At 35.3% G+C, this 24,733-nt stretch overlaps 2 protein-coding genes across 9 annotated transcripts in view; one reads left to right on the top strand and one right to left on the bottom strand.

The window, feature by feature from the left end:
- The window catches only part of LOC121734375 (A disintegrin and metalloproteinase with thrombospondin motifs 1), a 129,249-nt gene that overhangs the window by 2,712 nt on the left and 101,804 nt on the right, over positions 1 to 24,733 (bottom strand). For 7 of the 8 annotated variants that reach the window (XM_042124952.1, XM_042124980.1, XM_042124998.1 and 4 more), the window contains 9 exons: positions 23,973 to 24,108; positions 22,833 to 22,962; positions 6,398 to 6,540; positions 5,185 to 5,240; positions 1,873 to 1,999; positions 1,636 to 1,800; positions 1,289 to 1,405; positions 420 to 534; positions 107 to 222 (listed from right to left, as the gene is read on the bottom strand). In XM_042124952.1, the coding sequence (XP_041980886.1) occupies positions 107 to 222; positions 420 to 534; positions 1,289 to 1,405; positions 1,636 to 1,800; positions 1,873 to 1,999; positions 5,185 to 5,240; positions 6,398 to 6,540; positions 22,833 to 22,962; positions 23,973 to 24,108 (1,105 nt within the window). Of the gene's footprint in view, positions 1 to 106; positions 223 to 419; positions 535 to 1,288; positions 1,406 to 1,635; positions 1,801 to 1,872; positions 2,000 to 5,184; positions 5,241 to 5,590; positions 5,644 to 6,397; positions 6,541 to 22,832; positions 22,963 to 23,972; positions 24,109 to 24,733 lie in introns of all 8 variants that reach the window. The other variant, XM_042124988.1, reaches the window with a different exon arrangement.
- Positions 19,309 to 21,741, top strand: LOC121734467 (homologous-pairing protein 2 homolog). Its single transcript, XM_042125080.1, has 3 exons — positions 19,309 to 19,566; positions 20,022 to 20,282; positions 21,589 to 21,741. Exons 1-3 carry the CDS (start codon positions 19,346 to 19,348, stop codon positions 21,716 to 21,718), a joined length of 612 nt encoding a protein of 203 aa, XP_041981014.1. The 5' UTR covers positions 19,309 to 19,345; the 3' UTR covers positions 21,719 to 21,741.

Genomic DNA, 24,733 nt, shown 5'->3' with positions numbered 1-24,733 from the left:
TTAACATTACAAATTTATTTGATGGATTGTTACTAAAATAATATTGAACACTATTTCAGTAACAATCGTTTCGAGTTTATATTGAGTAGTCAGGAGAAGTACGCACCTCGTAATATTACCATAAAATGGACTAGTCTCCGGTCGGACGTAGCTGGGCGTGTGCTGCGAGTAGTCCGGTATGATGTTCTCGTGTTCAGTTATACACCGGCCGTTTATACAGTACTGAAAAGTGTAAGGTAAATTTTATAATACCTGCTAGCCCTAATATAATTTTCTCGTGTTTTTGTCTCACACATAATTTGAAGAACACTTGGCGAGACTGGAGAAGATAATCAGCTCATGTGTAACAGCCAATCGTCAAACATTGCTTAAAAGATAATTTTCAATAGCTACCAAAAGGCATAATTCAACAATGTTACCTGGCCATCCCCACACGGCGAGCCCTCGGCGGCCGGTCGGTACGCGACGCAGTACCCGCTGGCCGAGTCGAAGCAGAACAGCTGAGCGCACACTCGCTCGTCTTTGAAACACGCACTGCAATTTAAACGCGTTGCTTGTAGAACATTTGAGGGTAGTTTACGAAATAATATTAAAACTCAAAATATTTTATGGTCTGCGACCGCCACACATAGCTCATTAGATAAGTAGAGCAAATCCATTGATTGGCTACGCCGCTCTTACAATTTCTTACATTTACATATTTTTTCAGTTAATAAAGTTCAACACTAATAAAACAATATTTGCGTGCACTTTGTGCACACACTGAAAAAGTGCACGCAAATATTGTTTTATTAGTGTTCAACATGCATTTCCACCAAGTACCAACGGTACAATCAATTACATATAATAAAGTTCAGTAGCCTTGCTTATAACATATAATAATTATTACTACCTGCAATTTGCAAAAATCTACTTATAAATTATAAGTAGATTTTTGTAAATTGCAGGTAGTAAAAAAATGCTGTAGTAAGTTAGCCTAGGTAGACACAGCTTAAACGCAAACCAATTTAGATTGCAGATGCCTCAGCTTGCGTAGCTACTAGTTTAAAGTGCCGGCTGGCAGCGGGCGATACGAAGTAACCTCAAACGACGTGTCGCAGCGACACTACTGCTTTCTATGTATTTCTATGAATAAGTGTCGCTAGCTTCGTGTCGCTAACTGCGGAGGGTATTTCATAGAAATACATACAAACCAGTCGTGTCGCTGCGACACGTCGTCGGCGGTTGTTTCATGTCGCCCGCTACCTTTATGCTTCAAATCTGAAAAAAGCGGCATTTCAAGACGAACCTTGTTCCTCTATCCTTCCGGCACTGCGCGTCGAGTGTCAGCAGACGGCCCGGCAGCACCCGCGGTAAGGAGTCATCCTCGTGCGGCGAGTTGAACAGGCACGTCGCTGTGTCGCCGCTGGAACAGTGTGTTTTATGTAGTAATCATCATTAAATTTTATAATAAAATATTTTTAAGTAATATCTGATAAAACTATATTATGATTTATTTAGAGGCATTTCGAAAATAAGTAAATAATAAAATCCAATCGGAGACAGTAATGATAAATATGATTCTAGATTGACGTCTCGGTGAATGAAGATGGATGACCTTGTTTTCTTACAGGCCAACGCCAAGGCAATACTTACTTCAAAAAGTGATGGAAACTTTGTACACTACAAGGGGACCACCTAAATCCTTTTTCAGTATGCCTGAGATCAGACATGATAAAGCCGTCCTCCCATCTGCATTTTTCCGCGCCTGGTCCTCCAAGATATGAGGGAGGTGGGCTACCGTCGTGAACAGCGCCCAATCTATAAGATAACAATTATTATCATAATCACATTAAAAACATTTAAATATATCTACAACAATGAAAGTCTTACAAATGGCCGACTTCGTGGGCTGCGACGATAATCCCCGAGAAACCGCCCGTGTCCTCTATGATGGCAACTGAATTGACTTTTTCCAATCTTTTGTTTACAACACACGCGCCACCCACATACGCGAAACCTAGTAATGAAACAAATATTAGATGAAGCAACGAGATCCTAAAAAACTCAAAATTCAATAAACAAGGAACTAGGACAAGAACGATGAAAAAAAAGATAAATGAAGATAGTTTGACTACATCTACTTAATGAAAAATACTTACTGAAATTAATTGTAAATGTACACTAACATGCGAAGCAAAACAGGTGTTACAGCGGTTATTCAAAATTAATGCATATAGGTAAAGCTCAAATAAGATAAATGTTAAAAGCTGTCAAATCCAAATATGAAAATATTATTGCTTTGCATTTAAAATGACCGTAAACCCGAGAACGTTACTATTCAAATTACTCATCCGATCCTTAAAGTTCGTATCTGTGGTCGCAACCGTGTTAAAAGCATGCAATTTATTGTCTTGCTAAATCGACCACAGTTCAAATTCTTTCAAATTCAAATTCAAATTCAAATTCTTTATTCACAGAATGTAGTTTCACAATGTACATGTAGGTGGTAGGGTAGTAGTATATTATTTAGTTCTTACATTCTACCATGATTTTACATGGTGTGTGAAGTTATATATGTAAGTAGTTATAATATTAGTATTTATTATACATTATATTAAAGAAACCAATATTACGCAATATAACTAATTATTCATATGCTTATTATGAAAGGCCATGAAGTCATAAGTCACAACATTATTTAATTAGGAGTTCATATTTACTGAAGCTTAATCAATGTTAATTATAAACATATTTGATAAACCAATGCGTCAGTAACTTAAAAGATAATCATACAATTTAGTCACATTATAGTCTGATGTCACAATAAAATAATGTTATCTGTCAGTGTCAAAAAAAAAAAAAAAAATAATTAAATAATAATTTACATTGTAGAAAAGTAATTTAAATGGTTCTAATTTTATATAATTATAACAATATACAGTCACACACTCACACATATGTTATTAAAGAAACAAGCAGTACCTATTCAATATTCATAATAAGGTCAATAAACCAATGATATTCTATGTTACTAACGAAACAGTCAAAAGGAATCGTTTAAGAATTCTTGAATGGAGTAATAACATTTTTCAGTCAACAGTTTTACTAGATTATTTTTAAATAATTTAAGTGGTTTATCTTTTATGCTGCTGGGGATTTTATTATACACAGTTGGTGCCATGCAAAGAATGCTCTTTTTTAGCAGTGAGGTTTTGTATCCCCCAGTACACAACAGCTGTTTATATTTGGATCTCAAACAATTAGTGCGAGTTCTAGTTTCAATTAGAGAAGTAAACAGGTGTTTATTAGTTTTTACAAATATTGCAACTTCTAATATGTATAAGCAGGGAAATGTTAAGAGTTTGTAAGTTTTAAAGTAGGGGACACAACTATCAGTTACTTTTAAACCGAACATGGCTCTGAGACAACGTTTTTGGGACTTGAAAATAATGTCTTTGTCACTACAATTACCCCAGAAAATTATGCCAAATCTTAAAATGGACACAACCATGCTGTGATAAGCTACTATGACCGTTTCAATGTTCACCTTCTTAGATAATATGAATAGGGCATAGGCAGATGAGCTAATTCTTTGGCATATGGATTCGGCTTGGGCTTTCCATGTTAACTGGCTATCTATCAATATACCCAAAAATTTAGCAACATTTGTTTTGTCAATGGATTCGTCGTTATAAGTTATTTGAATGTCATTAGGTATAATTCTTTGATAAAAATGCATTATTTTAGTTTTCTTAATGTTAATTTTTAAGTTGTTAGAAAGGAGCCAATTTATTATTTTTTGTAGTGTGTCATTAATGTCTTTTGCATAGGTTGCTTTTTTTAAACATTCTATAATTAGTGTGCTATCATCTGCAAATAATATGGATGGGAATGGAATTTGGAGAGGTAGGTCATTTATGTAGAGCAAAAAGAGTAGGGGACCGAGAACACTACCTTGCGGAACACCGAACATAATTTTTCTCATTGAAGAGACATATACAAATTCTTTTTTAGTTTTTGGGCACGTTCTAGTAATTATTGTGTATTGAGTACGGTCATGCAGATAAGATTTTATTAGGTCAAGGACATTTCCTCTGATGCCATATGCATTTAGTTTATCCAACAAAGTTTTAAAATTAACGCAGTCAAATGCTTTGGACATGTCGGTATAAATTGCACATATAGGCTTTTTATTATCTATACTTGGCATCACTTGTAGCAGAAAATCAAATATTGCCATATTAATGTTTTTGTTCCTCCTAAACCCTTTCTGTTCTTTGCAGAGTATATTAAATTTATTTAAAAAATAAGTAGATGGCTTCATATAACACTTTTTCTATTACTTTTGAGAAGATAGGTATCAAAGCAATAGGTCTATAATTGGTCATGTCAGTACGATCTTGTTTTTTAAAAAGAGGCTTTACGATAGAGGTTTTTAGTTTTTGAGGGAAGATACCTGAGGTAGTGCATTGGTTAATTATGTGAGCGATAGGCTTAGAAATGCTTTGTGAGACAAATTTAACTACTTTCGTACTAATATCATCGTATCCACAGCTTTTATTTACAGTAATTGAATAATTTATTTTCGTTGTTAAAAGCAGTATTTCGCGCTTAATAGGTGGGTTAGTTCATTTTACGGCGTCCTCGTGTCATTTATCTGAGGTAGGGCCGACGAGTCCCACAATGACCTTACGCAACTTTCTTGTAGGTGCAAGAAGATGTTCTAGAGGCCTTTTGAAAGGTCCAGGTAGCCAATGTTGCAATAACTTAGTGATTAACTTACCGCACAAATGAATCTATAATTTATACGTATTACGGTACTTTATGATGATGGCAGCAAAGCGTTCGCATGCTTAACGAGGAGTCCAGACGCTATTTCGTTATAGTCATTATAATGAGACATTAATTAGATACTATGATATGATTCACTAGCTACATAGAAGTTCGACTAAACAAGAACTACTGACAGCAAAGAATAAACTATATACATGAACGTCTAATGTATCTGAAAAAGTGAAAACAGACTGAAACATAGAACTTGACAGAAAGATTATTCACAGGTGCTAATGAAAGTACGGATTTGGGAATGTGATAAGGAGTACGCTGTACGATCCCATAATGATATTCATGTACATATTATAGTGAGGGACTTAAATGAATTAGGCGTGCTCGGGGGAGGTTAAATGTTCGACACACGCCTACCTGCTGTCCCTCTATTGCACGCCTCATTCGGATATTGTCTTCTGCACATGTCTAGTCTGAAAGTATTCGAAATCATATCTTATTACAATATAAAAAATCTCTTCCTCCTGGACTTCGGTCTTCGATCGTTTTTATGTAGGATACTTTTGAAGCATAAAATAAAAGTTATGCCGGTGCAAATCATAGGCAATATTCTATTTTTTATTCAGTCCCTTTTTCTAATGAAACAAAATATTATTTTATTAAAAATAGAGTATTGCCATTGATAAACATATTCAGCGCCATTACCAAATCCTTTACCGCAAATAAAATAATAAGCCGTTTTATTTAACGCGTAGCCTTTGTTAATGCCGAGTATTTCAACACCACTTGTAACCTAAAAAGGCTTGGCTTAAAATTAAATTACCAGCGGTGCCTTTTGTACAGCGACCACCTTTACGCCTTCGGCACATGTCGTACCTGTTGGTAAAATGAGTTTTTGTGTCTTCATTCAATGTCGTGATTTTTATGGATCAACTCCATGACATACTATTATGGTATTTGCTCATTTTAACGTTGCATAATGGCGCCAAAAATTTCAAAAAACGCAGAATACTTACCACTGTATCCAGTCTTTACATAAATTACTAAGTTAAAATTCGCGCTATGGTGGTTATTGGTTTGGTAAATCCGCTGAACATTTATGAATATAATATTTTTATCAAATACTATTTCGAGAAAACTTAGGCTAACCTTTACTATTAGACTCTTATCTAATAGGTACTTAGTAGTCTGTTAAAATGTCTTCTTATAAATTATATTTTGTAAGTACCTCCTCACATTTAAAAGCTAAACTTACCTTATTAAATTTTTCTCTACCTGCATTACAGATTGGATAATACGTCGAGACTTTTGAGACGTGATTGATTTGGGAACATGCAAATATTGTGTGTAACTCATTATAAATCGTACCTACACTCCGATATATTTTGATGGAAAATACGTTTTTGTCACAGGAACCGTACATTTTACGTTTTTACGCAACAAATACTATTCAATGTAAGTACTTTTCCCCAACTCAAAGTACTTACAACTACTAACTTCTCCAAGCTTGAAACGATTTAGGTAACTAATCGTTTCGGCGCAGCGGTTTAAGCTTTGAGAGGTAATACAAAGACAGACTTTTCGCAATTGTCTATAATACTTTTGTTTTTATATAAGAAATATTACTTACTTGGTGATAGCAACTGCTATGTCATATACGGGCAGACGTCGTTCCCTGAACAAATACTTGCCCATGTCAGTGAGCGCAGCGGCAGAGTCTATCGCGTCCCGACCCACCCGATTTTTTTCCAAATATGGCGTAGCATCTCGACCCTGCAACATATCAAATTATTTTTTCAGCCGCAGTATTATATTATACTGGTAAAGTGTTAACTTCGTCACGCATAAATAATTGGATATTAATTTCGAATTTTGAACGCCCTTACAAAAAATTATGAGAGTAAATGTATTTAAATTGTAAATGCTAGATCTGTTTATTATATTATACTTATTAATTAAATTGATAAGGATTTACGAATTTACTCTAATATAATCCATACTAATATTATAAATGCGAAAGTATCTCTGTCTGTCTGTCTGTCTGTCTGTCTTGCTTTCACGCCAAAACTACTGAACCGATTGCAATGAAATTTTGTATACAGTTATTCTAGAGTCTGAGAAAGGACATAGGCTACATTTTGATGTGAGAAAATATCTTATTTCCATGAAAATATCGATGAAAATGAATTCGCATTGCGCGTGGCCAGCGCTCATCCCGGGGGTCCTGGGTTCGAGTCCCGCAGGCGGAACAAAAAGTTTTCAATGTTCCTGGGTCTTGGATGTGTATTAAAATAAAATTTCAAAAATCTTAAACATATTTTATGTATAATATTATAAAAAATCCAGAAATATATCGATGGAATGAACATTTTAGTTCTAATACGATTCAACAGATGGCGTTTTATTTTTTACTTTATTGTAACATAGAACTAATCATACTTATTAGTTAGTATGTTTTTGTTTATAGTTTTTAATACGTTAGAATATTATGTTTAATAATATAATCACTTGGTATAATAATAATCAATCTATCTTATCTTATGTAGAACTCCTACTGCATTTCTAATCCATACTATCCATACTAATATTATAAATGCGAAAGTATCTCTGTCTGTCTGTCTGTCTGTCTGTCTGTCTGTCTGTCTTGCTTTCACGCCAAAACTACTGAACCGATTGCAATGAAATTTTGTATACAGTTATTCTAGAGTCTGAGAAAGGACATAGGCTACATTTTGATGTGGGAAAATATCTTATTTCCATGAAAATATCGATGAAAATGAATTCGCATCGCGCGTGGCCAGCGCTCATCCCGGGGGTCCTGGGTTCGAGTCCCGCAGGCGGAACAAAAAGTTTTCAATGTTCCTGGGTGTATAATATGTTGGATGTGTATTAAAATAAAATTTCAAAAATCTTAAACATATTTTATGTATAATATTATAAAAAATCCAGAAATATATCGATGGAATGAACATTTTAGTTCTAATACGATTCAACAGATGGCGTTTTATTTTTTACTTTATTGTAACACTAGATGACGCCCGCAACTCCGTTGCGCCAAAACTCGTAAGTCGCACGGGAACCGTACATTCTTCCGGGACAAAAAGTATCTTATGTTCTTTCCCGGGACTCAAAGTATTTCCATACCAAATTTCGGAAAACTCGGGTCAGCTGTTTTGGCGTGAAGAGGTAACAGACACACAGACACACTTTCGCATTTTATTATGTCACTAGCTGTTGCCCGCGACTTCGTCCGCGTGGACTTCAGTTTATAGCGCGCGGTGTCAATAAAATTGGTGTCAAAAGCTTTTTAAAACCCTGGTACCCCTTAAATCAAAATACCCAAAACAGCCGTGTAGTGTGCACATAATATGATTTTTTTAAATTAAACTTTTTTATACCTTTTAAAGCTTATTTAGCGGTACACAACTTAGCTGCATAATGCATTACACAACTTTAGCTTTGCCCAATAGCCAATACCCATAGGCCATAAACTATTTAGTATTTATTATTGGTAGACTGTTGTTTCTGATTTCTATGTTGGTACGTGAGTTATTTAATAACATGTATAACAATCGAAAGAATCGAAATATTAACTCAACATGGTACCACGTCTTGTAGAAATACATATGAGCAAGCGATAGCACGATCTAGGCGACTCTTGGCGCCATCTGTTCCAGTTTTTGGAACTAACTTAATTTGAACAAATTTACGCATAAACACCCCCTTACAACCCCTTTTTCCAGTAAGAAGTAGCCTATGTCCTTTCTCAGGCTTTAGACTATCTGTGTACAAAATTTCATTACAATCGGTTCAGTAGTTTTGGCGCTCTTGTTTTTGAATTTGATATCTAATCTAAGTTGGTAGGTGAGTTCTTAGTTAATAACGTGTATAACAATCGAAAGAATCGAAAAACTTGGCTTAACATGGTACCACCTCTTATAGAAATACGCATGAGCAAGCAATAGCGCGATCTAGGGGACTCTTGGTGCCATCTATTTTGAGTTTTTAGAACTAACTTAATTTGACCAAATTTACGCATTTTCACCCCCTTACCCTTTTCCAGTTAAAAAGTAGCCTATGTCCTTTCTCAGGCTTTAGACTACAATCGGTTCAGTAGTTTTGGCGTGAAAGCGAGACAGACAGACAGACAGAGATACTTTCGCATTTATAATATTAATAGTATAGAACGTGTATAACAATCGAAAGAATCGAAAAATTTGTCTTAACATGGTACCACCTCTTATAGAAATACGCATGAGCAAGCAATAGCGCGATCTAGGGGACTCTTGGCGCCATCTATTTTGAGTTTTTGGAACTAACTTAATTTGACCAAATTTACGCATTTTCACCCCTTTACAACCCCCTTTTCCAGTTAAAAAGTAGCCTATGTCCTTTCTCAGGCTTTAGACTATCTGTGTACAAAATTTCATTACAATCGGTTCAGTAGTTTTGGCGTGAAAGCGAGACAGACAGACAGACAGACAGACAGAGATACTTTCGCATTTATAATATTAGTATGGATAGTATGGATTAGAAATGCAGTAGGAGTTCTACATAAGATAAGATAGATTGATTATTATTATACCAAGTGATTATATTATTAAACATAATATTCTAACGTATTAAAAACTATAAACAAAAACATACTAACTAATAAGTATGATTAGTTCTATGTTACAATAAAGTAAAAAATAAAACGCCATCTGTTGAATCGTATTAGAACTAAAATGTTCATTCCATCGATATATTTCTGGATTTTTTATAATATTATACATAAAATATGTTTAAGATTTTTGAAATTTTATTTTAATACACATCCAAGACCCAGGAACATTGAAAACTTTTTGTTCCGCCTGCGGGACTCGAACCCAGGACCCCCGGGATGAGCGCTGGCCACGCGCAATGCGAATTCATTTTCATCGATATTTTCATGGAAATAAGATATTTTCCCACATCAAAATGTAGCCTATGTCCTTTCTCAGACTCTAGAATAACTGTATACAAAATTTCATTGCAATCGGTTCAGTAGTTTTGGCGTGAAAGCAAGACAGACAGACAGACAGACAGACAGAGATACTTTCGCATTTATAATATTAGTATGGATAGTATGGATTAGAAATGCAGTAGGAGTTCTACATAAGATAAGATAGATTGATTATTATTATACCAAGTGATAATATTATTAAACATAATATTCTAACGTATTAAAAACTATAAACAAAAACATACTAACTAATAAGTATGATTAGTTCTATGTTACAATAAAGTAAAAAATAAAACGCCATCTGTTGAATCGTATTAGAACTAAAATGTTCATTCCATCGATATATTTCTGGATTTTTTATAATATTACGAGTATACATAAAATATGTTTAAGATTTTTGAAATTTTATTTTAATACACATCCAAGACCCAGGAACATTGAAAACTTTTTGTTCCGCCTGCGGGACTCGAACCCAGGACCCCCGGGATGAGCGCTGGCCACGCGCAATGCGAATTCATTTTCATCGATATTTTCATGGAAATAAGATATTTTCCCACATCAAAATGTAGCCTATGTCCTTTCTCAGACTCTAGAATAACTGTATACAAAATTTCATTGCAATCGGTTCAGTAGTTTTGGCGTGAAAGCAAGACAGACAGACAGACAGACAGACAGACAGAGATACTTTCGCATTTATAATATTAGTATGGATAGAACTAATCATACTTATTAGTTAGTATGTTTTTGTTTATAGTTTTTAATACGTTAGAATATTATGTTTAATAATATAATCACTTGGTATAATAATAATCAATCTATCTTATCTTATGTAGAACTCCTACTGCATTTCTAATCCATACTATCCATACTAATATTATAAATGCGAAAGTATCTCTGTCTGTCTGTCTGTCTGTCTGTCTGTCTTGCTTTCACGCCAAAACTACTGAACCGATTGCAATGAAATTTTGTATACAGTTATTCTAGAGTCTGAGAAAGGACATAGGCTACATTTTGATGTGGGAAAATATCTTATTTCCATGAAAATATTGATGAAAATGAATTCGCATTGCGCGTGGCCAGCGCTCATCCCGGGGGTCCTGGGTTCGAGTCCCGCAGGCGGAACAAAAAGTTTTCAATGTTCCTGGGTCTTGGATGTGTATTAAAATAAAATTTCAAAAATCTTAAACATATTTTATGTATAATATTATAAAAAATCCAGAAATATATCGATGGAATGAACATTTTAGTTCTAATACGATTCAACAGATGGCGTTTTAATTTTAACTTTATTGTAACATAGAACTAATCATACTTATTAGTTAGTATGTTTTTGTTTATAGTTTTTAATACGTTAGAATATTATGTTTAATAATATAATCACTTGGTATAATAATAATCAATCTATCTTATCTTATGTAGAACTCCTACTGCATTTCTAATCCATACTATCCATACTAATCCATACTAATATTATAAATGCGAAAGTATCTCTGTCTGTCTGTCTGTCTGTCTGTCTGTCTGTCTCGCTTTCACGCCAAAACTACTGAACCGATTGTAATGAAATTTTGTACACAGATAGTCTAAAGCCTGAGAAAGGACATAGGCTACTTTTTAACTGGAAAAGGGGGTTGTAAGGGGGTGAAAATGCGTAAATTTGGTCAAATTAAGTTAGTTCCAAAAACTCAAAATAGATGGCGCCAAGAGTCCCCTAGATCGCGCTATTGCTTGCTCATGCGTATTTCTATAAGAGGTGGTACCATGTTAAGACAAATTTTTCGATTTTTTCGATTGTTATACACGTTCTATACTATTAATATGATAAATGCGAAAGTATCTCTGTCTGTCTGTCTGTCTCGCTTTCACGCCAAAACTACTGAACCGATTGTAGTCTAAAGCCTGAGAAAGGACATAGGCTACTTTTTAACTGGAAAAGGGTAAGGGGGTGAAAATGCGTAAATTTGGTCAAATTAAGTTAGTTCCAAAAACTCAAAATAGATGGCACCAAGAGTCCCCTAGATCGCGCTATTGCTTGCTCATGCGTATTTCTATAAGAAGTGGTACCATGTTAAGCCATGTTTTCGATTCTTTCGATTGTTATACACGTTATTAACTAAGAAATCACCTACCAACTTAGATTAGATATCAAATTCAAAAACAAGAGCGCCAAAACTACTGAACCGATTGTAATGAAATTTTGTACACAGATAGTCTAAAGCCTGAGAAAGGGCATAGGCTACTTCTTACTGGAAAAAGGGGTTGTAAGGGGGTGTTTATGCGTAAATTTGTTCAAATTAAGTTAGTTCCAAAAACTGGAACAGATGGCGCCAAGAGTCGCCTAGATCGCGCTATCGCTTGCTCATATGTATTTCTATAAGACGTGGTACCATGTTGAGTTAATATTTCGATTCTTTCGATTGTTAAATACATGTTATTAAATAACTCACGTACCAACATAGAAATCAGAAACAACAGTCTACCAATAATAAATACTAAATAGTTTATGGCCTATGGGTATTGGGCAAAGCTAAAGTTGTGTAATGCATTATGCAGCTAAGTTGTGTACCGCTAAATAAGCTTTAAAAGGTATAAAAAAGTTTAATTAAAAAAAATCATATTAAGTGCACACTACACGGCTGTTTTGGGTATTTTGATTTAAGGGGTACCAGGGTTTTAAAAAGCTTTTGACACCAATTTTATTGACACCGCGCGCTATAAACTGAAGTCCACGCGGACGAAGTCGCGGGCAACAGCTAGTGCTATAATACGTACACTTGATAGTTGATAAATAGTTAATCAACAATCTCTATTAATATTTAACGAGAAACGAATACCGACAAAATACTCGATAGGCGATAAACCAATTTACATTATTGAGCATTTTACAATGGGTCCAATTATAAATATCTGTACGGTAAGCTTATTGTTTGTGTGATGGTGGTGTACAAAAAGTGACTTAAGATTTGTCGTCATTTTTAATAGCTGTTCCTAATTGACAGCACAAAAAATTTAATCTCGAACAAACGCTCATGTTAAATAAATAACGTGGAAGATTTTAATTCCAAAACTGGTATAAAAACAAGTTTTGCATACTGTTGAATCATCAATGTGACAGGTTTTTGTCATTTTGTATTTGCGTTTTTTCTCAGTGATCAGTGATCACTGATCACACTTGTGAGTTGTGTTCTATCTGCAATTTAACTTTACAGTGTGAAAATGTTTGTATAGATGCAAGAGAAGAAAAAAGTCCACTGGTTTTCTCTATGGAGACTAAAAAGTCGAAATGCTGAAAATAAGTCCCTGGGCGTTAATACTTTAAATCTTAGTAAACGAAATGAGAAATAAAAAGGGAAAGGAGATTAAAATATAATAAAATGACCAAATTCAGGAGGCAGACTCAGGCAGAAGTCTCGAAACCAGCAGGCAGTGGGGCGAGAGCGGCGCGAGGGCGGCGCGGGGGCGGCGCGGCGCGTGACTATTGGACAGGCCCCGAAAACCTAGCGTCGCGGCCGCTTCCGCCCCGCTGCTCGCTGGTTTCGAGACTTCAGCTCACGGAATATAAGTGTTATATATTCCGTGCTTCAGCTTTAGGGACGTCTTGACTTAACTTGCCCATTACTAAAACTAAACACTTATACTAACAACAAAAATATTAACACATACAAAAATTATACTTATTTGATGGTCTGTTCTTGTCTGTTACGCTAGGAAATTGACTTGACAGGCAAGGAAACATTATAGTTTTAGCGCGTTTTACACAGTGTGGATATTTTTATTAGTATTTTTATTTTATTTACATACACACCTTTAAATTATTATCTACAATCTTAAACACATTTATGGTGTCGCAAAACTTTTGATGAATATTTTCCTTAACAAGCGTTTACTAAGATTATTATTATTAATTGACTGCGAAACCAAATATGAATAGCGGATTACTTGTAAAGATGATCTGTTATCATCTCGCAATAAACAAGTCACGAAGAACGTTACACAATTTAAAAAAATCAAGAGGAATTTCTCATCTTACAATATCGTGTAGTGTACCTATCAATAAATCAAATAATTTACTATCAAAACTATTCTAGGTAGTAAGTACCTATTCTCAAAGATTTCGTTGGTTCATTGCAATTTAGATTAAGTAGGTACAGCTGGTTAGTATTTGGTAAGTATTTAATAATCGAGTGCGGAAAACTTTTACTATTTAGCAAATTTAAATCAACCCGTTAATTTTGTTACGTAGTTTATATCATCTTTGGTTAATTGGGATGAGGGATGTCAATCTCATAAATTTCCTTTTTTAACCCCCGACAAAAAAGAGGGGTGTTATAAGTTTGACGTGTCTGTCTGTCTGTCTGTTTTAGGAAATGAGGCGCTCTACATTTAGGTTTTTTATCTTTACCTATCACAATTTAATGCCAGTCGCAACACCTTTTTTACAATATGATTATTGTCTTGTGTTGAGTATTCTAGGCTTATTGCATAGGATTCTTCTCGAAGTTACGCCCAAAAAAAAATATTAAAAAAATAAGTGTGCGCACAAGAGCACTCTCTATTTCTTGACTCTAATAACCCAGTGGGACGGAAGACCGACACAACCGGTGAGAGATCAGGCGCAGGACCGACTTTTTACATGCCCATCCGACGCATGGATCATCTTACTTGTCAGACAATCAGGTGATCAGCCTGCATTGTCCTAACCAAACTTGGAAATAACATGTTTCCAACGCGGGAATCGAACCCACGACCTCCGAGTCAAGAGCCGCGCTCTATACCACTAGACCACGGAGGCGTTACGCCCAAGTTACGCCACTGAGTTATAGTCTCTAGTCTCTACCAATAGGTATAATGTCGATCAACGTCAATGACGTTTTTTTCTATCGAAAGCAATCTGGCCACTGACATTTAGATCTTTAATAGAAAACTCGTTCTAACAGTAATCTCATAATGATTCGCGAAAAACAATTAACAGTTTCTGCGGAATTAGATCGGGACCGCTAATTATTGTTGGCCGATAAATTAGTTCATCAAATGAATCACGTGTACCAAAACTTGTTCGAACGCGTCTCATCCTAACCGATTGATGCCATCTCATCTGCTAATCAATATTAAAAACTTATAGTTCGGGTTCCGTAGAACATTTTTTTTTATCTTTTCTTTCTCTGTTAGCTACGACTTTCAAGACTTTTCGCAAATAAAATTATTGTTCGTCTCATCAAAATGAAGCTACTCACAAAAAATTTGCTTGATAGTAATAAAAAAAATTGTTCTACGGAACCCGGACTATTATCCTCATCTTTGCTTATGTCATATCATATTTAAAATATTAGGTTAGGATTTTTTTTTTGCATTTTATATAAAAAATCAAAAGGTTTTTTATAAAGTTTATTTACTAGAGTAGGTATATAGGTGCCATTTTGTTCGATAAGTTTTTTGTTGGTGGGACATGATCCCATTGCTATAAAAATTTTGGGGCTTCTGATGAAAAAAACTGCGAAAAGTGGTTTTAGCAGTCCTCTTGTGATGTCAACCAAAAAAGGTGGAAATCTGAAGGTCAAGGTCAGGACTATACGGCGGATGCATTTACACCTCCCAGCCAAACTCGTAATCTTTGCTGAGTGGCTAAAGATGTGTGAGGTCTATCGTTATCATGGTGTAAAACCACACCCCTTCTGTTGATTAATTCCAGCCGCTTTCTCTAAAGTTCTTGCTTTAATCACATCAGTTGTTCGCAGTACAGTTCAGAATCGATGGTCCTGCTTGGCGGTAACAGCTTATAATGAATAATGCCCTTTCAATCCCACCACACACACAGCATCACCTTGTTGCGAGTTAACCCGGGTTTCGCCACAGTCTGAAGCCTGACCGGCCTTCGACCACGATCTTTTTCGCACGTTCTTGTCGTACGTGATCCACTTTTCATCACCAGTTATCAGCTTCTTCAAAAATGGTTCGATTTCATTACGTCGTAATAAGGAATCACAAATGCACCGTGTATTCAACACGGTTCATTAGGTTTCTGTCTGTAAGCTCACGAGGCACCCAAATATCGAGCTTTTATGTGTACCCAGCTTTTTTCAAATGCGCCAAAACGTTTTCAGCTACATCGTAACTACTAATACTTATGCCGATCTAGCTCCACTTTTTCAAAAATGCCATCAGTTTTGTCCGTAACAGGGCGACGTGCATCTTTGATATCAAAATTTCCGGATTGAAAACGCTTAAACCTATGAGAAAAAACGTCCCCACCAACCAACAGAGCAGAAACAGGTGTCATTCGAAAGATCTACTAGAATAGAGATTTTTTTACTATGGCGACATCTGTCAAATACGTGGGGTTACAGTGCAATTCCATCAAACTTGGCGCGGCGTCGTCATCGTGCCATGACACGACGCCGCCACCTTGACACGGTGCGACGCCGCACAGTGTCCCGGTTACGCGAACGATGCACCGCGCGCCCCTCTTCAGGGTGAAACTTCCGAAAAATGTCGTTCCAAACTTAAACGAAGCATGTGAAATACCTATCAAACAAAGTCGCGTAGTGGAAATATTGTCAGATTTCAATCAAACTAAATGGGCCACGGGGCGGCGCACTGTTCGTGGCACCGGAAGTCGGAACACGCGTCACGTGTCACGGTGGCGGCGTCGTATCGTGGTACGGTGACGATGCTGCGCCGTGTTTGATGGTGACGCGGCCTTAGGTTTTATAATAATGTATTGTTTTTATTTTATTTTTTCTCTTTTACATAATATGCATTTCCTTAATGTGCAAATAAATAGAGTTGAAATATGGAGATCATATTAATATTATTGTCTTCAATTAAATCGTCATTTGTTTGTACATGAAATTAAAAACCAGCACAGTGCGTATCGGGTCACGCGCAATAAAGGGGATTTTAGTACCGCTTGTTTTTGATAACTTTTGTATCGTTAATGAATGTACATTTGTAACGTGTTTTTCACTACCAACAATACCATCTCAGTTACGTTTAAAATAATTTGAACGAAAAGATTCTTTATACTTCTTCGAATACATTTTCTTAGTTGATCGACTATTACTCAATTACTTATTTATGAAGTTTTTTTTGCCGTGATAGTATTCCTTTAAAGTCAGCATAATATCTACTACGAATTTTTTCACATTTCTAGAAGCAACCTGAGCTAAACAGCTAAACCTGAGCCTGAAACCTGAGCTAAAGCAATTTGAGCTAGTGGAAGGGGGGACACTGGACTCTAACGATTTTTTCCACATTAAAACTTCATATTTCACAAGTGGATCCCTAAATCGGAAAATGATCTTTGAATACTCTGAATAATATTTTTTTAAAAACGTACCCAACCACACCCCACACGATAGGATGGACGCGGATGGCATATAACGATTTTATATGCCATTTTGTCGCTATCATTAAGATAATATGCATACAATAAAAAAAAACCGCGGACAGACAGACACACAGACGGACGGACAGACCGAAACTATAATTGTTCCTTGTTGACTACGGAACCCTGATATGTTTTTGTTTATAGAAAAAAGTGAGTTTTTGTTCAAAAATAAACACCTTTTTTTTTTGGAGAAAAGTTTATTTTTTTAATAAACCCAATTGATTTTGAAACTGACAGGTACTTAAGTCTTTTCTGGGTCCCAGTGAACAAATCGAGACGCATCCCATGACTGTTGAAGGGTGGGAACGGGGTCCATACAAAATCCCCCATAGGCCTTTGCGCTACTCTCACAGATGCTGCATTAGGTCCATAAACATCACACATTTTTTTCGCGGCTTGTGTTGCATTTTTACATTCTTTGTAGGTACTTACTTATAAAATTTTAAAATGTATCAAATTTCTTCATTAGAATCACTAATTTTAACAATAAGAAAAACAAATGAAAATCTCACATTTACCTAATTTGAATTTGGAATGGTTTTCTGTAAAATTAAAACTTTTTAATGATACTAAAATCAGCCAGATACAATTGGTATAGCCAATGAGATTTTATGACAAGTTCATACATAGGTACATCATAGGTACTATAATGCGAAAAGACTTTTTCCCCAGCCTAATAAATTATAATATTATAAGAGAACTGAAAGTGCTGGCGCAGCACAGGCGCAGACAATAAAAATGGCGGCAGCTCCACCGACAAGGGCCTTGCCCTTAAATAGGAAGAGAGTAAATCTTATCTTTGCCCCATCTATTTGAAATGCCAACTTGCTCGAAATATTGATGCTGACTCTACATGAAATGTCAGCGCATTTATAATTAGTTGATTACACAGTACACACCTACTTTAGGTACCTACCTATTAGTCCTATTACCTACTTATAAACTATGTAACAAAACAAAGTAATATCTAAATCTAATACATTAGGTAATAGTGTAGGGCAAAAAACTATAGAGTTTGCTGTGATAGTAGTACTATCAGATAAGTTGATTCCTATGCAAATCGGGGACCTAAGTAGTTTGGTCGCGTTACGTCAAACCCAGCTGACAGATCACAATTAACATTGAATTGACATATCGACCAAATAACGTTGGTCTGTCAATTGCATAGGAATCAACTTTCTCGATGGTACTTTTGACTTCTGTGTTTTTATGAGGAATACTAATACGCAACACCTAGTTTTAATACCTAACATTGGAAAAAGAAAACTTTTAGAATATTAATTTTACACATGTTGTTATGGCAAATAGGTTAAATTATATGTAAGTACTTACATAATAAATTAATAATTAATGATGGTCATACATTATAATTATTATAGGTACCTATAACACAATATTAGGAAGATTAGTGTAGTTTAGTCAGGTCTATTTAATGGGTTTTCGCAAGACAAAAGACGATTTTAAATGCGATGCGAATCTAATCAGTAAGTATATGGTTATATTTATTGGTCATAGGCGCAGGTGTTCCTAATTTATACAAATTTATTCTATAGATAGGCAAATAGATGTTTAACATAATAATATCAGCTATGTCAAGAGTCAAGACGTATATATAGGTAAGCTTTGTATAAAATTCGTTTTTTATGATACCTGGATTATCGCATACGGTATACCTACTGCATAAGTAGGTAAGGCCGAGAGGTATTATGTTCAGACAACCCGTTGTACCTACGCAAAGTACTTAGTATGCTCTCAAGGCGCTTAAATTTTTATTATACCAAGCTGTTGTATTTTATTGTACTAAAACAGTCAATCTTATCATTAATATAGATAATATCATGTTTTTCTGGGCATCAAATTTACGCTAACATTATGAAGTAAAATGAGTAAAATATATACCTAATTTGTGTTTCCTACAGACAGTCATTTATCCGAACACAGTCTTTTATCGTGATTCATGGGATAATATTTAGGTAGTATGCAGGCGGAGTATTACATAATATCTAATACATACCTACTGATCCGAAAATTATTTGCATGAATAAGCATTAAAAATAATACAAATTAAAAATGCTGAATGTGGCTGAATGATAATTTTGCGTGACATTATCATTTTAATTAAAAAAAAATATTTGAAAATAGAATTTGTGTTTGGCGCTAAATTGCTGCGTGTGCGATTTTTTTTAGTTTTTGTGAAAAAAGTTATTATAATGGCTGGAGAAGCAGTATTTAAGTATTTAGTTGATACAAACAGACCATATTCGTGTGCTGACGTAACAGTGAATTTGAGAGGTGCATTCGGTAAAACTGCCGTTCAAAAAGCTCTTGATTCTCTTTCGGAATCTGGCAAAATACGCTGTAAGTTATATGGTAAACAGAAAGTCTATGCTGCATTACAAACGGAAGCCGTTGAAGAATCTGATGATACAATTATTGGTAAGAACCTAAATTTTTATTTGATTAACGTTATAGTACCTGGATGACCGAGCTTTGCTCGGTATAGCAAACACTCATTGACTTCGTGTTACTTAATAACGCCATCTGCTGGTCGTTAAAACAATTAGTTGCTAACAAAATAGTATTATTATTCGCCAATAGATGTCAGGAAGAGTCATATTTTTCAGTTTATCGATTATCGATAAAACACGAATAAAAAGACATTTTCTGAAAATGATTCCTAGCTAGATCGCCCCCGAAACCCCCTATATATTTCATGAAAATCGTTGGAGCCGATCCCGAGATTCCAATTATATATATATATCCGCGAGCTCTCTCCTCTATAAAACCTTGGGTTAAATAAAAAAGCTTCTTATAACCTATGAGTTACAGATTTTAGATGTAAGTAATTGGTTTAATTAAGTCTTTAAGTTATTTATTACCTTGTTCAGATTATGATCATCAAATAAAGACTCTCAACGAAAACATATTAGCGCGGAAAAACGATTTAAAAACCGCCGAGACCAATCTTAAAGTTCTCACATCCGCACCTACGAATGATTCTACGAAGCTACAAATTGAAGATATAAAATGTAATATACATAAATTAGAGACAAAGTTAGTAACATTAAGAGGATCCACTGAGGTCATAAGCGCTGACGAGAAGAAGATTGTTTTAGGCTTGCATGAGAAATACTTGAAGGAATATAGGTATGAGTTTTAATGTCTAGAAATAGAGTTATAGCGAAGAATTAATATATCTCCTATAGTAAATTATTTCTAACATCCTAATTAGATTTTATAATGTAAGTATATATACCTACCTACTTAAGAACATCATATAAAAATCTATTAGTTAGATTAGGTTAGTATTTCGAAATATAATCTAATTCTAAAGTGTAATTTAATAATTTTATGGATGTACACTACACTACTATAATAGAAAATATATACAGTAGACAATCTTCATATTCGGTAGTTATAGTATCCTGCCGCCTGCGTAGACTTGATTTAAGTAACTTAAAATAGCAAATCAGTGTTGTAACTTGTAAGAAAGTCGCGCAGGTACAAAATATACAAAACTAGATGACGCCCGCAACTCCTTTGCGCCAAAACTTGTTTATCGCGCGGGAACCGTACATTTTTTTCGGGACAAAAAGTATCCTATGTCCTTTCCCGGGACTCAAGGTATCTCCATGCCAAATTTCAGCAAAATCGGTTGAGCGGTTTGGGCGTGAAGAGGTAACAGACAGACAGACAGACAGACAGACACACTTTCGCATTTATAATATTAGTATGGATTTATCCTATGCTCTGATTATTATCTATTTCTTAAATTATTGAAGTAGTTGATTTGTAGGCAGATGACGGACCTAAGCTACGTCATTTGGCCGGGTCAATTCATTAGTCGCTCCTAGGTTTGACATATCGCGACCAAGTTACGTAGGTCTCAGGTCCGCCAGCTGCTTATGAAATAATTTCTCTGATAGTACCTTGTTGATGCTACTCAGTAGAGTCTACTGTAGGTATACATTTATATTGTGACACGTATTTTTGATGACGAAACTTGTCGGCGCGCAACTCTTTGATTGGCTACCCTAAATAATTGTCTGTTTGATTTTCTCGTTTTGTGATCATGTCTTCTAAGTTTTGATATCTACTTGCTATTGTTCGTTCTGCTATTTTATAAAAGATGTAGGAATAACTAATTATGTACTTTTTGATTTGAAATTTGCGAAACGAAGTTTATTAAAAACTTAAACCGACTTCAAAATTTCACTAAAAATTCGCTATCTCAAAAACGATTGAACAGATTTTGATGAGACTTGCAGTATTCAATTAACAATATCTAGTAAGTATTAGGTACAATAAAAATAATTTCTGGAAATATTAAATACATACGGGTCGAACTGATAACCTCCTTTTTTAAGTCGGTTAAATACATCGAAAATCGAAATATTATGTTAACTTATGTTGTTGCTTCTATTTGTTATGACTTATGTCTATATTGTTTTAGGAAACGCAAACGGATTTCTTCGGACATGTTGGAAGCGGTCATGGACGCGTATCCAAAAACAAAGAAGGCTTTTCTAGAAGAATACTGCATCGAAACAGACGAGATGGTCGATTTTAAAATAAACACGTAGTAAAATAAACTTGTTTTGGAACCCTATGACTTAACTGATTTTTTTGTCATTACTACGAATGTAGTTTTTTTAGGTTTTAAGTAAATTAGAAATTAAAAATGTACCTATGGGATTTGATACCTATTGGGCATCGCAAATAGTATTAAATACTAAGGTACGTACTCATTTGATTTCTAGTTCCCTGTATATCGAAAAGTAGAGAAACCTACCTAATTTATATTGTGTAGGTATTGTAGTTATATCATTATTATATTACGAAGAATGCTATTTGTGGCGTAGATGTTAAACTTGTTCAAGACATCACTTTATTAAACATAACTTTACTATTGCATTGATTGGGATTTGGAAGAGATAAAAACATGATAAGTAAGTGATTTGTCACAGGTGTGACTAGTGTATAAAACCATAAAGTTAATATACCTAGCGGAATGGAGAAACAAAGGCCTGAGCAAGAGAGATGTCACTATCAGTAACACTGCGTGGTAAAAAGAGACGTGTGATAAATGACAGCAGCACTCTTTTTTCGACGTCCAGTCGACACGTGCCGGACGTTGACAATTTAATCTCATAGAATTCATGTTCAATCATGCTTGTGTAAGTGTATACGTACACATATTTTTCACACAGATAAAAACCAATTTCGGTTTCGTTTGACAGCTCGAGATTGTTGCTCTATTCCGCTAGGTATATTAACTTTATGATAAAAACTCCAGTGATTTGAAATTTTATGAATCTTACGATGAAGCACCTATTAATACTTAGTAATTATAACCTAACCAAACCTAAACTTACATTATGTACCCACGGTTAAAACTTAAAAAGTAAGCTATATAGCTTTCTCTAACTCTTTATCTTTATTCTAACCTCGTCCGATAAGTACAGATTTCTTTACTTCAAAATAAAATATAAAAAAAAAATTACACGTTACGACATTTTTATCGGAAAGAAAAAGTTTATATCAAAAAGCTTTTATCAGATAGCACCTATTATAACAGGTCATATTTTCGATATTTTCTTTTAAAAGGTGACCGCTACAGGTTGAATTTTAGATATTTTTGGAATAAAAGTCTCAATGTTATGAAATTTATGATACTAGATAAGGGATAGTACTCACTCGAGATATTATGATGCCGGCTATGGAGATTCGTATTCTGGGTCCCTTTAGCAGTTTGTACCTCAGGTCGACGCCGTTCCAAAACGACACGAAGTAACGTTTTATTTGCAAGTTATCGCCGCCGTGCAACCTGTGACAATATTTTTATTACATCCAAATTCATAACAGCTGGTGGGTCAAATAACTGTAAAGCAGGATATAAGTAATTGGACATTCCCTTAAAAATGTGGTACCTAAATTGTCTTAAAAGTTCGCAAAGTTAGCGTTTATTTCCTGAAGATTATATACTCTATGTATGAAGGTGTCTAATACTGTGCGTATTAAGAAGTAAAAAGATACCTAGGTTACTGGAGGGATCGCTAACTTTTATATTTCTTAATTTTTATATTTCTTATAAAGGTTTCTGACTATACCTACATTTCTGGATTAAAGAACTTTTAACTCTGATGAATGTTTCTGAAATTAAGTATTCTGACTACATTCTGGCCATATACACCCTAAATGGACGCTGTTAAACATTTGTATACTAACCCACAAAAAATTACGTATTGAGTTATGAATGCAGTTATGTTTATATGCAGTGATGATTTAGAACAAGACTGCATTCAAAATTTAACAAAAAAATGTTTGTGGGTTCCATTTTTTTTTATGAAATAAGGGGGCAAACGAGCAAACGGGTCACCTGATGGAAAGCAACTTCCGTCGCCCATGGACACTCGCAGCATCAGAAGAGCTGCAGGTGCGTTGCCGGCCTTATAAGAGGGAATAGGGTAATAGGGGAGGGTAGGGATGGGAAGGGAATTGGGGAGGGTAGGGAAGGGAATAGGGTAGGGGATTGGGCCTCCGGTAAACTCACTCACTCGGCGAAACACAGTGCTAGCGCTGTTTCACGCCGGTTTTCTGTGAGAACGTGGTATTTCTCCAGTCGAGCCGACCCATTCGTGCCGAAGCATGGCTCTCCCACGTATCCATCCATCTACACAAATGCTTAACAGCGACCATTATAGGGCCGCCTTTGCCCTTAATTTAATGTGAGCAACAAAGTATCTATCTAATATCGTTTTCGGCATCTGAACTACCCCGGGGCAGGGTGGGCCGATGCCGAAAACGCTATATCTGAATTCAAGGACTTGGAATTACCTGTATCCATCATAATCCACGATGACCAGTATCTCCGGGTAGATGACGTAGGGAGCGTCCCTCTTGCGTCTGCTGTGCGAGTCCGTGGACCGTCGTCGTCGGTAGCGCTTGCTCAGGTGGTCGGGTTCCATAAAAGCTGCAACAATGTTTTTGGTAGGTACTTGAGAAAAAGCACAGTTCCCTAGAACTTTTGACTGTTTTGTTGTTAACTGAAGATTATTTTTAACTACTTATTTCTAAGCCGGTAAGTGTGGCATCTATCTACATACAAAATATATTTTACTAGTAGGTACTAGTAGGTAACTATAATATAAGGCAGTTATAAAATATGTATACATGAGCTCAGAACAATATTTTTTATAAAAGGTCGGTTTCTATTACATTTCTGTGTACTTATAAAAAACGCTTGTGGTAAAGTGAAGACAAAAGGCACCATAAATTGCTTAAAACGTGAATGAATTCAGAAAACGTATGGTTTCCCCCAATCCATGCCATTTGATAGATAAATGAATGGATTAAAAACCTGAATTTAATGACGCAAGTTGCCCGCCTGCCAACCTTATGACCTCTTAACTTTTCGCGTAGGTATATAAGAAATATTTTGGAGCTTAAAATTATTGCGAGAATTCTAATTTGAATTCAATTAGGGGCCCAATTTTCGTCGATCTCGGTTCGATTACAGTTTGTCCCACTCGCCCTTGAAATTAGTACCGTATTTTAGAATCGGGCCCAGAAGCTAATTGATATTTTGTAAAGAATAT

This window comes from Aricia agestis, chromosome 1 (assembly GCF_905147365.1).
Source record: "Aricia agestis chromosome 1, ilAriAges1.1, whole genome shotgun sequence".
In the NCBI taxonomy this organism is placed as follows: domain Eukaryota; kingdom Metazoa; phylum Arthropoda; class Insecta; order Lepidoptera; family Lycaenidae; genus Aricia; species Aricia agestis.
Note: the sequence above shows the minus strand (reverse complement) of the source record. Positions and strands in the feature narration are given on the sequence as shown.

Excerpts from the sequence above, each read along its gene's own strand:
- LOC121734467 (XM_042125080.1), top strand. The coding sequence starts at position 19,346 with ATGGCTGGAGAAGCAGTATTTAAGTATTTAGTTGATACAAACAGACCA. Across the intron at positions 19,567-20,021 it reads GAAGAATCTGATGATACAAT|AGATTATGATCATCAAATAA; the intron begins TATTGGTAAGAA and ends ATTACCTTGTTC. Across the intron at positions 20,283-21,588 it reads AAATACTTGAAGGAATATAG|GAAACGCAAACGGATTTCTT; the intron begins GTATGAGTTTTA and ends ATATTGTTTTAG.